Source organism: Scyliorhinus canicula, chromosome 3 (genome assembly GCF_902713615.1).
Source record: "Scyliorhinus canicula chromosome 3, sScyCan1.1, whole genome shotgun sequence".
NCBI classification, from domain to species: domain Eukaryota; kingdom Metazoa; phylum Chordata; class Chondrichthyes; order Carcharhiniformes; family Scyliorhinidae; genus Scyliorhinus; species Scyliorhinus canicula.
This window is the reverse complement of record NC_052148.1, coordinates 272,962,731-272,975,844: the sequence shown is the minus strand read 5'-3', so window position 1 is coordinate 272,975,844 and position 13,114 is coordinate 272,962,731. Positions and strand designations below refer to the sequence as shown.

At 46.5% G+C, this 13,114-nt stretch overlaps 1 protein-coding gene across 1 annotated transcript; it reads right to left on the bottom strand.

Annotated features, from left to right (window-relative positions):
- Nucleotides 1-385: 385 nt before the first annotated feature.
- On the bottom strand, nucleotides 386-10,839 carry LOC119963551 (uncharacterized protein DDB_G0290685-like). The gene is made up of 3 exons (XM_038792850.1): nucleotides 10,725-10,839; nucleotides 7,244-7,348; nucleotides 386-4,465 (listed from the first exon to the last, which is right to left on the bottom strand). The coding sequence occupies exons 1-3, from the start codon at nucleotides 10,792-10,794 to the stop codon at nucleotides 1,938-1,940; spliced, it is 2,703 nt and encodes a 900-aa protein (XP_038648778.1). The 5' UTR covers nucleotides 10,795-10,839; the 3' UTR covers nucleotides 386-1,937.
- Between the last annotated feature and the right edge of the window lie 2,275 nt (nucleotides 10,840-13,114).

Here is a 13,114-nt window from a genome sequence, read left to right as displayed (position 1 = left end):
AAAATAGTATGTATGCATTTAAGGAGAGGCTAGATAAACAGATGAGGGAGAAAGGGATAGGAGGATATGCTGAGAGGGTTTGACTATGAGGAGTGGGTGGAGGCTGCTGAATTATGTGCGGCCTAGATACGGCAGACATGAAACTCCGGCTTCCTCTAGCTTACCAGGAGGCACAGATTTAAGGTGATTGGTAGAAGGATGAGAGGGCACATGAGGGAAAACCTTTCACCCAGAGGGTGGTGAGTGCCTGGAACCCATTCCCCAGGTTGGTGCTGGGAGGGTGAATTTGGCTGGCGCAGACACGATGGACTGATGGCCTCTTTCTGCACCGTAACCTTCCTATGGTTCTATTACGCATATAACACAGAAAACTGGAAGAAAAATATAATTGTGGTTTCAAAACGCTTTATTGGCATTACATTGAGACAACTGTGAAAGTATCCAAATAGTCAGAGATAATAATATGGAATAAATCAACAGACAATCTCAGCCATTTTCTCTTTACATTAAATAACATTGTACATTAAGACATGAAAAATGAAGACCAACAGGCCAGTCAATGGATCTGTTAAATGGTGCTTCAGCCTCCCCCATCCAAATCTCATCAGCTTATCTCAGCTTGAGTAGAATTTAACATTCTTAAATGCATTTGCACTGGCAGTAAATTCAAAATAGAACCATACAGCACAGAACGAGACCATTGTGCCTGTGTCTTCTCTTTGAAAGAGCTACCAATTAGACCCACTCCCCTACTCTTTCCCCATAGCCCTGCATTTTTTTTTTCCTTTTTAAGGATATATAAATGCCCATTTTAAAAGTTATTATTCAGCTTCCTTCCTTCCCAAATCAGAATAGCATTTGAAACTAAATTCGGAAGTGACCATTAACCCCACATGAGGTCAATGACTAACAAGGAGTGCGATAAATGCACAGTTCTTGGTAGCAACTGCTGGCCGTTTATTAGACATCTGCATTTAAAACTATCATTTGGATGTGTTTTTACAAACTAAACATTTTTGCATTGAGGATGAACCATCGAAAATATAGCTTTCTCACTTGTAAAATCTAATACACTTTCCCCCGGCAAGTTCACTGATTGCACATTTCTTGCAGTAGTTATGACTTGCAAATGTATATTTGCATATGATATTGCTTTGTATGTACAATCCATTGCCACCTGAATAATGTAAAGACATTGAGGACAACTTTCAAACTCGGTATTACCAGTATACCACATTTTCTAATACTTGCCCAAGGAATCTGTGCCAGAATATAAACTGTGTGTCCGCATTAACTGAAATGAACTGTGCCTTTAGAGCAAACCAATTTGGTTGATATCTCAAGTAAGCAAGGTTTAATGCAAGCTCAGTGTGACTTACACTACTGCCTGGGATCATTTATTAGTTTAACACTAGTTCCAGTGGCCAAATATGCAGAATGCAGTAGCCCAGCTTGTGGATAATTAACTGGCACAGCATAATTTCCCCAAGTATGGATAGGCTACTTACCCACTATACAATATCACCCTGGAACTAATACTGTTAACCCCCTGATTGATCCTGGTTAACATCTGAGCATGCATTTAAATACAAAAATATTGGCAGCTGCATAAACAGTTTGAACTGTTCCAAAGCGTAACAATTCGGGTACCTGCCCAGAGAATGGAGAAGGTTTACAAACCAAATCACATGACAATACACGGTAATAGTACAGAATTATGCTTTGACCTAAAATACTGCTTTCAATTTAACATGCGTACACTTTATAATCCCCTGAAGAAGTCTCCCAGAATGAGACTTTATTTTCAGAAACTCATTCCCAGTGAAGGAAGACAGCAAAATAAGAAATCAAGAATTTGCATTAGCAGACTGGATAATCATAACAACGGTAAACTAACTGAAGGCGGGGAGGGTGAGTTAATGGGTGAACATTTTATTTTATGGTCTTTTAGTTCTTTGTCCAATAAGGCGGTACCTGTAGTGTGGATGTAGTCTATGATAATGCAACTTTTTGAGGGCAGAAGTGGAGTCTTGATCAGAAGCGACTTCCCTTTTCATATAATGCTTTCTCTGTGATTCTGTATGTTGCATGGAGCTACCTGGATTGTTATTGCCATATGGATCAATCACATTGTTGTTTGAACCTTGACCATTCCCATACTGATCATTCCCATTGCCATTAGATCCCTGACTATTTTGACCATTCCCATTGCCATTTGATCCCTGACCAGTTTGGCCATTCCCATTTGAACCTTGACCATTCCCATTTTGATAATTCCCATTTCCATTTGACCCTTGACCATTTTGTTCATAACCATTCCCATTTGAACCTTGACCATTCCCATATTGATCATACCCATTGCCATTTGACCCTTGACCTTTTTGGCCATTCCCATTGCCACCTGATCCTTGACCATTCCCATATTGATCATACCCATTTCCATTTGATCCCTGACCATTTTGGCCATTCCCATTTGATCCTTGACCATTTTCTCCATTCCCATTTGATCCTTGACCATTCCCATATTGATCATACCCATTTCCATTTGATCCCTGACCGTTTTGGCCATTCCCATTTGATCCTTGACCATTCTGTCCATACCCATTGCTGTTTGACCCTTGGCCATTTTGGTCATTCCCATTTGATCCTTGCCCATTCCCATATTGATCATAGCCATTGCTATTTGCCCCTTGGCCATTTTGGCCATTTCCATTTGATCCTTGACCATTTTGTCCATACCCATTGCTGTTTGACCCTTGACCATTTTGGCCATTCCCATTTGATCCTTGACCATTCCAAAATTGATCATATCCATTGCCATTTGACCCTTGGCCATTTCCATTGCCATTTGACCCTTGACCATTTTGTTCATAACCATTGCCATTTGACCATTGACCATTCCCATATTGATCATATCCATTGCCATTTGACCCTTGTCCATTTTGGCCATTTCCATTTGACCCTTGACCATTTTGTCCATTCCCATTGCCACTTGATCCTTGACCATTCCCATACTGATCATACCAATTTCCATTTGACCCTTGACTATTTTGGCCATTTCCATTGCCATTTGACCCTTGGCCATTTTGTCCATTCCCATTGCCACCTGATTCTTGACCATTCCCATACTGATCATACCAGTTTCCATTTGATCCTTGACTATTTTGGCCATTCCCATTGCCGTTTGACCCTTGCCCATTTTGACTATATCCATTATTGTTTGACCCCTGACCATTTTGACCATTCCCATTTGACCCTTGACCATTTTGACCATTCCCATTTGACCCTTGACCATTTTGGCCATTCCCATTTGACTCTTGGCCATTGCCATATTGATCATACCAATTTCCTTTTGACCCTTGACCATTTTGGCCATTCCCATTGCTATTTGACCCCTGACCATTTTGGCTATATCCATTGCTGTTTGACCCCTGACCATTTTGGCCATTCCCATTGCTGTTTGATCCTTGTCCATTTTGGCCATTTCCATTGCCGTTTGACCCTTGTCCATTTTGGCCATTTCCATTGCCGTTTGATCCTTGTCCATTTTGGCCATTCCCATTGCCGTTTGATCCTTGACTATACTCATCTTCATCATATCCATTGTTTGATCCCTGACCATTTCCATTTTGGCCATTCCCATTACTGTTTGAGCCCTGACCATTTTGGCCATTCCCATTGCTGTTTGATCCTTGTCCATTTTGGCCATTCCCATTGCCGTTTGATCCTTGACTATACTCATCTTCATCATATCCATTGTTTGATCCCTGACCATTTCCATTTTGGCCATTCCCATTACTGTTTGAGCCCTGACCATTTTGGCCATTCCCATTGCTGTTTGACCCCTGACCATTTTGGTTATTCCCATTGCTGTTTGATCCTTGACCATATTCCTCTTCTTCATTCCCATTGCTGTTTGATTCCTCACTATCCTCATCTTCTTCATTCCCATTGCTGTTTGATCCTTGATTAGACTCCTCCTCTTCATTCCCATTGTTGTTTGACCCCTGACTATTTTGGCTATTCCCATAGCTGCTTGACCCTTGACCATTCCCATTTTGGCTATTCCCATAGCTGCTTGACCCTTGACCATTCCCATTTTGGCTATTCCCATAGCTGCTTGACCCTTGACCATTCCCATTTTGGCTATTCCCATTGCTGCTTGACCCTTGACCATTCCCGTTTTGGCTATTCCCATTGCTGTTTCCTCCCTGACTGTTACTATTTTGACCATATCCATTGCCTTTTGTCCCTTGACCATTGCTAGAAACATCATATCCGCTGCCAAATAGCCAATCCCAACCTTTGGGTCCAGCTATAGAATCATAGATATTTGATATTCCTTTGCTATTGGAAGATCCTTGGTGCATTCCGCGTTTTTGGCCTGCGTAAAATGACCTTCCGAATGGGCAGCGACGGGACCGTGATCGAAGTGAATTGTAAAAGCCAGTTCCTTTTTCTAGCCCTGAGGAATAAAACAGTTGGAATGAATGTGAGACCAATGTAGGTAAATAATTATCCACTCTTTCATATGTTAACCTGCTGCCAGCTGCCATCAGTGGATTATGTCAACCATGAAATGAAGTGACCGAGAGGGTTGATGAAGGTAGAACAGTAGATGCTATATATCTGGACTATCAAAAGGCATTTATAAAGTAACTCATAACAAATTATTTGTGAATATAGAGCACAACATTATTAAAACAGCGATGGAAATTAGGGTATAGAATTGGCTGAAGGATAGGAGCAAGAGAATGATGGTGAATGGATGTCTTTCTGACCATCCCTACTTGCCCTTGAGAAGGTGGTGGGGAGCTGCTGGGCTCGATTCTCCGCCCCCCACGCCGGGTGGGGGAATAGCAGGAGGGCCTCCCGACATTTCTCCCGCCCTCCCGCTATTCTCCCCCCCCCACGCCCGACCCACGCCACAAATCGCCGCTCGCCGTTTTTTACGCGAGCGGCGATTCTCCGAGCCGGATGGGCCGAGCGGCCGGGCCTTCACGCCCGTTTCAACACGGCAGCAAACACACCTGCTCGCTGCCGTCGTGAAACGTGCGCCAGATGCCCGTTTGGCACGGCAGTACCACGGCCGTGCCAAGGGGGCCATGTCCGTAACGGAAGCACTCCAACCTGCGCATGCGTGGCTGACGTCATCGGCCACGTCAGCCGGCGTGACGCTTGACGTGCGGCCTTGACGACCGTCGTCAAGGCCGCGCCGCCGTGACGCATGGGGCCGCGCTCCTAGCCCCGCCCGGGGGGGAGAATCGGCCCCGGAAGTGGGCGTGAAGGCTGCCGTGGGTCACGTCCTGTCCCACGGCAGCCTTTACGATTCTCAGAGAATCTCGCCCGCTGTCTTGAACCGCTGCTGACCCTGAAGTGTAGGTACACCCACAGTGCTCTTAGGGAGGGCGTTCCAGGACTTTGACCCAGCCACAGTGAAGGAACGGCCGATATATCTCCAAGTCAGGATGGTGAGTGGCTTAGAGGGAATCTGAGGTATCAGGAGGGGAGAATGCTGTGATGTCCCTGCCCCCAGGAATTAGCATTGGCATCATTGTTTTTCCTGTTCTGTACAAGTGACCTGAACTTGGGTCAGGGATTGCAATTTGGAAATTTGCTAATTGTACACACTTGGCAATGTGTTAAGTAGTGAACAGGATAACAGCAGAATTCAGGAGGATGTCGACAAATGGGTGAAATAACTAGATACATGGCTGCAGAAATTTAATGTGGATAAGTAAGAAGTGATGCACTGTGGAAGAAGCTAGGATTGTTTACCTTTGAACAGAGGAAGTTAAGGGGACGCTAAATGGAGATATTGAAAATAGTTGGGAGAAACTATTCCTTCTGCCAAATGCAGAGGTCACGGACTTAACATAATTGGCAAAGGAACGAATGGGGAAATGAGAGATTTCTTTAAACAGATAAAATCTGGAATGCACTACCTGGAAACGGGGTGAGATCAGACTCCACAGAAACTTTCAAAAAGCAATGTGCCAAACACTTGAAGAGGAATAATTTGCAGAGCTTTAGGGGAACAGTGCAGTTATGGGACTAAATCATGTTCTGTAAAGGCTTCAGCTAAAGAAACTTGAGAGTCGGTTTAATTCCAGCTATTTGCACTGAGCTCTGTGTCACGAATGCAAAGGATGAATACATACCCCAAGTGAGCTTGGGCAAAGAGATTCTGTCTCCGATCTACCCGATTGGGGACAGAGTCCCGTAGCGCACAAGGTTAGCTGGGTGTTTCCCGGTGCTCGGAGAAACACCCCGTTATCTGATGGCCATCCGGGTAGATCGGGGGTCTCAGCAGGGAAGTCCCTGAAGAGGCTGCTCTCAGCCCCGTTTTCAGCCCCATTCGCCGGGACTCCTCAGTGTAGTGAGAGATTGGGACGCCATTTCTCCCGAGCCCCCGATGTGATTCCTGAAACCCGTCTAAGCCCCCGACTCACTATAAGGGGGTCTGCAGTGCCCCCTGCACCCCCCTACACTCACCAGGATGGCACCAACAGCACCAAGGTACCAACCTGCCCAGAAGACCCAATCCCCTGGGAGACCCCCAAGAGTACCATTCCATCTACTCCCCATTTGTGGAGACCAGCACAACAGTGCTCACTTGAGGGGCTGGATTCTCCGGCTGCGTCCGCCCGGTGAATCCTGCCCGAGACCGATGGGCTTTTCCATTGTCCGCACCTCGCCCTTGGCGTTCTTGTGGCGGGCAGGGCGTAAGAATCCAGCCCGAGGTCTCCAAGGCGAAGGAGTTAGGTCCCACGCCTTGAGTGGATCTTGGGAAGACATATGAGAGCGAGACTAGCTGTCTCACTCAATAATGCAGAATCGGCAGAAAATAATCTGGGCGGGATTGACATTACGTCGTCTCGCGAGATCGCGTTAGATCTCATGAGGCCGGATAGGTCTGGAAGTGGGATCTCCAGATATCTATCAGTCACATCGTGCCATGCTGCCTTTCGGGCGTAACGTGACCAGTAGATCCTGCCCAACATCAAATGAAACACGTCTGAACAATCTAAGCTGAAAATGTGGTGACAAAAACAAATCTGGATTAATTAACTGACCAGGCAATCATTCATTCCTGTCTGCACCACTCCAAGTTTCATTACAAAGGGGCTGCAATACCTGGGGAAAGACTGACTTGAGATGAGTAGAAACTGAATTGAAATATCTCAGAATTTCTGAGCAGACAGCAGGAATACTGGTAATGTTTTTATTCAGGATTACGTACTTTGGTGCATTGGTGTGTTGGTTCGAGCCTGCTGACAGTCTGGATGTTCGGGATTGGTCAAGCAGTCCTTATCGCCAGGATGAATTGTGACGTCATGATTCACAGCTGAGAAAAAGAGAAGAACTTTTATTAGGAGGGTGATCAAACCTTGTCAAAGAGGAAGGTTTTCAGAGAATCCCGACAGTGCAGAAGGAGCCCATTCGGCCCATTAAGTCTGCACTGACCCTCTGAAAGAGCCCCCTACCTAGGCCCAAGCCCCGCCCTATCCTCATAACCCCACCTCATCTTTTCGACACTGACGGGCAATGATCAGGGCCAATCCATCTAACCTGCACATCTTTGAACTGTGGGAGGAAACCCATGCATACACGGGGAGAACGTTCAAACTCCACACAGACAGTCACCGGAGGCCGGAATTGAACCCGGGTCCCTGGCGCTGTCAGGCAGCAGTGCTAACCACTGTGCCACCGTTTTAAGGAAGGTCTTAGGAAGGGACGGAAAAAAACAGACAAAGGTTGAGGTGAGGTATGACTTCCATTGATGGGGTGAATGGAATGGTGGTCTCTGGGTGAATGATGTACAAAGTGCATAAGGAAAGGATTATTATAAGAAGAACACGAGCTGGATTCTCCGTTTCTGGGGCATATCCTGTTCACAATCACCCCTGACCTCGCTGACCAACTTTGGCCCCAATTGAATAATGCCTCAATTTTTAAATCTTGTTTACAAATCCCTTCCTAGTCTTGACCCTCCCAACTTTGTAACTTCCTTCAGGCCATCAACACCTTGAAATACCTTTTGCCTCTTGCACTTGCCCAGTTTTCAGTGCTCAATCATTGACGGCTGTGCCTTCAACTCCTGAATCCCCTTCCTAAACATCTCCACCTCTCTAATTCTCTCCTCCGCTTAATTGCTCCTTAAAACCTACCTCCATGTCCAAGTTTTAGATGACCCATCCTGACATCACCTTTATACAACTGATTATCGAATTCTGTCTGATAATACACCTGTGAGGCATCTTTGGATGGTTTTACCAGGTTATAGGCGTTACATAAATGCAATTCGTCATTGGTCACTTCTCCATCAAATTAGCAGGTAGAGACAGATCAAGGAAAGGGTGGCACAGTGGTTAGCACTGCTGCCTCACAGCACCAGGGACCCGGCTTCAATTCCGACCCGAGGTCACTGTCTGTGTGGAGTTTACACTTTCTCCCTGTGTCTAGGTGGGTTTCCTCCGGGTGCTCCGGTTTCCTCCCACAGTCCAAAGATGTGCAGGGAAGGTGGATTGGCCACGATACATTGTCCCTTAGGGTGGGGCGCAGGAATAGGATGGGGAATCGGACCCGGGTGGTCTTTCAAAGGGTCGGTGCAGACTCGATGGGTCGAATGGCCTCCTTCTGTACTGCAGGGATACTATGACAACATTTTTCTGTCAATTCTGGGGTAATAATTCAGGTGCGTCACTTCTGCCACTTGAGTCAGTGCATGCATTGCAAATGAGCACATTTCCACTTACCCACTATTTTAGACTTTTTATCCTTAGTGAATACATGGACTGGGAATGTACAGGTGAAGTCACACGGGATCAGGGGTGAGCTGGCAAGGTGGATACAGAACTGGCTACGTCATAGAAGGCAGAGAGTAGCAATGGAAGGGTGCTTTTCTAATTGGAGGGCTGTGACTCGTGGTGTTCCGCAGGGATCAGTGCTGGGACCTTTGCTGTTCGTAGAATATATAAATGATTTGGAGGAAAATGTAACTGGTCCGATTAGTAAGTTTGCAGACGACACAAAGGTTGGTGGAATTGTGGATAGCGTATGAACAGTCTTGTTATTCCTGTTCCAGCATTCAGAAGCATTTATTCCATAACTGTCTGTAAATTCTAATCTGTGACCCAATACTCCAAGCATTTAAGGGAAGCTATCTACAGTCATGAGGGTGAAAGGAGTAGAGGGATAGGGTGATCGAGGGAGATGAAGTTGGTTTGGGGGAGGTTCTTGTGGAACAGAAACAGCAGTTGAGCCGAATGGCTTGATTCTGCGAATTTCATGCGATTTATTGTGTGATATTAGAACAACAAAACTCAGAAGGGTTACATTGACATTTCTATATCCAAATAAATAACAAGCATTTGTTGCAGTGCCCGGTCTAATCAATCTTTAATTATCACTCTCTCATCAGAGAACCGTTATATCATACACACTGAAGGAGGCTATTCTGCCCATTGTCTGTACTGGCTCTTTGAAAGAGCTATCCGATTAGTCCCACTGCCCTCTGACCTTCCCTCCATCGCCCTGCAAATGTCCCTTTTTTAAATGTTTATTCATTTCCACTTTTGAAAGTTTTTGGATCTGTTTCGAGCGCGCCATCAGGCAACACATTCCAGATCATAACAACTCGCTGCATTAAAGAATTCTCATCTCCCGTCTGCATTCATAGAATCACAGAATTGTTACGGTGCAGAAGGAGGCCATTTGCTCCATCGTGTCTGCATTGGCTCGCCAAACGAACATAATGATTTAGAATCATAGAATTTACAGTGCAGAAGCAGACCATTCGGCCCATCGAGTCGGCACCGGCCCTTGGAAAGAGCACCCTTCTTAAGCCCACACCTCCATCCTATCCCGTAACTCCACCTAACCTTTTTGGACACTACGGGGCAATTTAGCGTGGCCAATCCATCTAACCCGCACATCTTGGACTGTGGGAGGAAACCGGAGCACCCGGAGGAAACCCACGCAGACACGGGAGAACGTGTAGACTCCGCACAGACAGTGACCCAGCCGGGAATCGAACCTGGGACCCTGGAGATGTGAAGCAACAGTGCTAACCATTGCGTTACCATGCCGCCTACTTAGTGCCATTCCCCTACCTTTACCCCATGACCCCTGCACATTTTGCAAATCACTTTCATCTTTTTAGTCGCTGGTTACCAATTGCTCAATGTTACAAAATTTGCAAAATACATTTTCCTCGATATAGCAGAAAGTTGGTGTGTTGTTTAAACGCACACGCACTGCACCTTAAAGGCTGATTTCAATTTATATAGAACAACAGTGCAGAAGGAGGCCATTCGGCCCATCAAGTCTGCATCGATCCACTTAAGCCCTCACTTCCACCCTATCCCCAGAAGCCAATAACCCCTCCTCACTGTTTTGGTCACTCAGGGCAATTTATCATGGCCAATCCACCTAACCTGCACATCTTTGGACTGTGGGAGGAAACCGGAGCTCCCGGAGGAAACCCCCACACACACAGGGACAACGTGCAGACTCCGCACAGACAGTGACCCAAGCCGGGAATTGAACCTGGGACCCTGGCGCTGTGAAGCCACAGTGCTATCCACTTGTGCTACCGCGCTGCCCAGATGTTTCCGATGTTTCTAAGTTCTATAGAAGGTAACTTGTAAAGAGACTTCAGAAATTCACAGCCATGTTACAAAGAGCAGCTGACTGCTGCCAGCTTGAAACAATGAACTTACCCGGCGTAGCTGTAGACGTTTGTAAAACAACGAAGCAGCAGATTGCGAGTGCAAATGCTTTACCGTCCATGGCTGCAGGAGCTGTCGGTGCAGACAGGAACCGGTGTTGGAGAGCTGCAACAGTACGGCTTATATTGCCCTCCCAAAGTAAGAGAAAACCTGTAATTACAGCTTGGAGTCACCCACCACATCATCGCAGACACTGCAATTTAGTTTACAGGGTTGTACTTTCTCTCGAAAAGTCAAATCTTCACAACTCACAGCCATGAATAATGCTGGATTGAGCATTGAATCAGTACTCATTTCTGTCTTTAATTGAAAAGGAACTTTGTGGCTTTATTCCACATAGGTCAACACTTTGGAAGATTGCATGTAAGCAGCCATCAACGTGTATTTATATAAATCCTTTAATGCAGGAGAATATCCCAATGCTTTTTACCAATGTATAACCGTCAAATTGACATTGAGCTTAAATAGGAGGCTTTAGGATGAGTGAACAAAATGTTTGTCAAAGGGACGGGTTTGGTGAGGGGGGGGGGTCTTACAAGGGGTGAGAGGCAGGGAGTTTACGGGAAGGTATTGGAGTTGTGAGGCTTTGCATTATCACAGCAGCTATACTTCAAAAAGTACTTAATTGACTGGAAAGTGCTTTGAGACATCAGGGTGGTGAAAAGTGCTCGCAAATACCATTTTTCTTTCGGGCGATGAAGGTATGACAGAGGTAGGTGGAGGAAGCAGGGATGTGAAAGGGGACGAGCCAGGGGAATGGAGGGTTGGTGTTGGAGGGTAGGGGTCCATGGTAGGATGGAGAAGCAGGGGTGACGAAAGAGGGACGAGCAGGGGAATGGAGGGTTGTGTTGGAGGTTGGTTGCCAGGGTAGGACGGAGGAAGCAGGGATGTGAAAGAGGGACGAGCGAGGGAATGGAGGGTTTGGATGAGGTATGGGTGCCATGGTAGGACGGAGGAAGCAGGGATTTGAAAGAGGGTGAGCCAGGGGAAATGGAGGTTTGTGTTGGAGGTATGGGTGCCATGGTAGGACGGAGGAAGCAGGGGTGTGAAAGAGGGACGAGCCAGGGGAATGGAGGGTTTGTGTCGGAGGTATGGGTGCCATGGTAGGACGGAGGAAGCAGGGGTGCGAAAGAGGGACGAGCCAGGGGAATGGAGGGTTTGTGTCGGAGGGCTGGAGGACGTTACACAGATAGGGAGGACCATTGCCAATTGAAAGATGAACATTTAAATTGTTGGGAGGGGGTGCGGCAAGAATCTAGCGTACGTCAGAGACGACACGTACAAATGGTCAGTGGATATGGTGTGGGATCGGATGTTAGTGACTGAGGTCTAGATAAGCGGAAGTATGTCATTCAATAGCGCTGATGCAACAGAAATATCATGTCTGACCAACTTGATTGAATTTTTCAAAGAGGTGACCAAATGTGTAGATGAGGGAAATGTATTTGACGTAGTCACTTGGACGTCAGCAAGGCTTTTGATAAGGTCCCACATGGGAGACTGACAGCGAAGGTAAGAACCCGTGGGACCTGAGGAAATTTGGCAAATTGGGTCCAGAATTGGCTGAGAGGCAGGAAGCAGAGGGTGATGGGCGGGGGTGTTTTTCTGACAGGAAGCCTGTGTCCAGTGGGGTCCCGCAGGGATCATGTGTTGGGGTCCCCGCAGGGTTCAGTGTGGGGCCCTTGCTGTTTGTGGTTTATATGAACGATTTAGATATGAATGTAGGAGAGTTGATAATAAGTTGCGGATGATATGAAAATTGGTGGGGTGGATAGTCTTCGATTACAGGAGGATATAACTTCGGCTGGTCAGATGGCTGATCAGTGGCAAATGGAATTCAATCGGGATAAGTGTGAGGTGATGCAGTTGCGAGGGAAACACAAGACAAAGGGAATACAGGCTAAACGGCAGGACCCTGGGAAGCACCGAGGATCAGAGGGAGCTTGGTGTGTATGTACTCCGTCCTTAAGGTGGATACAGTGTTAAGAAGGCAGATGGTATACTTGCCTTTATTAGCCGAGGTATAGAGTTTAAGAACAGGGAGGTTATGCTGGAACTGTATAAAATGTTGGTTAGGCCACAGCTAGGTATGTTGTGCAATTCGGGAATCCACATTATAGGAGGGATGTGATAGCCACTGGAAGGGTGCAGAGGGCGATTTACCAGAGTTGCGGACCTGGAGAGTGTTAGTTATGAAGAGGATTGGATAGACTGGGGTATTTTCCTTGGAGCAGAGGAGACGGAGGGGGGACATGATTGAGATGGATAAAAATATGAGGGGCATAGATAGAGTGGACAGGGAGCAAACCTTTCCTTGGTGGAGGGATCATGACTCAGGGGCGGAGATTAAGGTAGGGGCGGGAGGTTTAGAGGGGATGTGA

Bases quoted from the DNA above. Each gene is read 5' to 3' on its own strand.
- LOC119963551 (XM_038792850.1), bottom strand. From the start codon at position 10,794: ATGGACGGTAAAGCATTTGCACTCGCAATCTGCTGCTTCGTTGTTTTA. The intron at 7,349-10,724 runs GTAAGTTCATTG...TCTTTTTCTCAG, and splicing joins AACGTCTACAGCTACGCCGG to CTGTGAATCATGACGTCACA. The intron at 4,466-7,243 runs GTACGTAATCCT...TTTATTCCTCAG, and splicing joins CAACACACCAATGCACCAAA to GGCTAGAAAAAGGAACTGGC.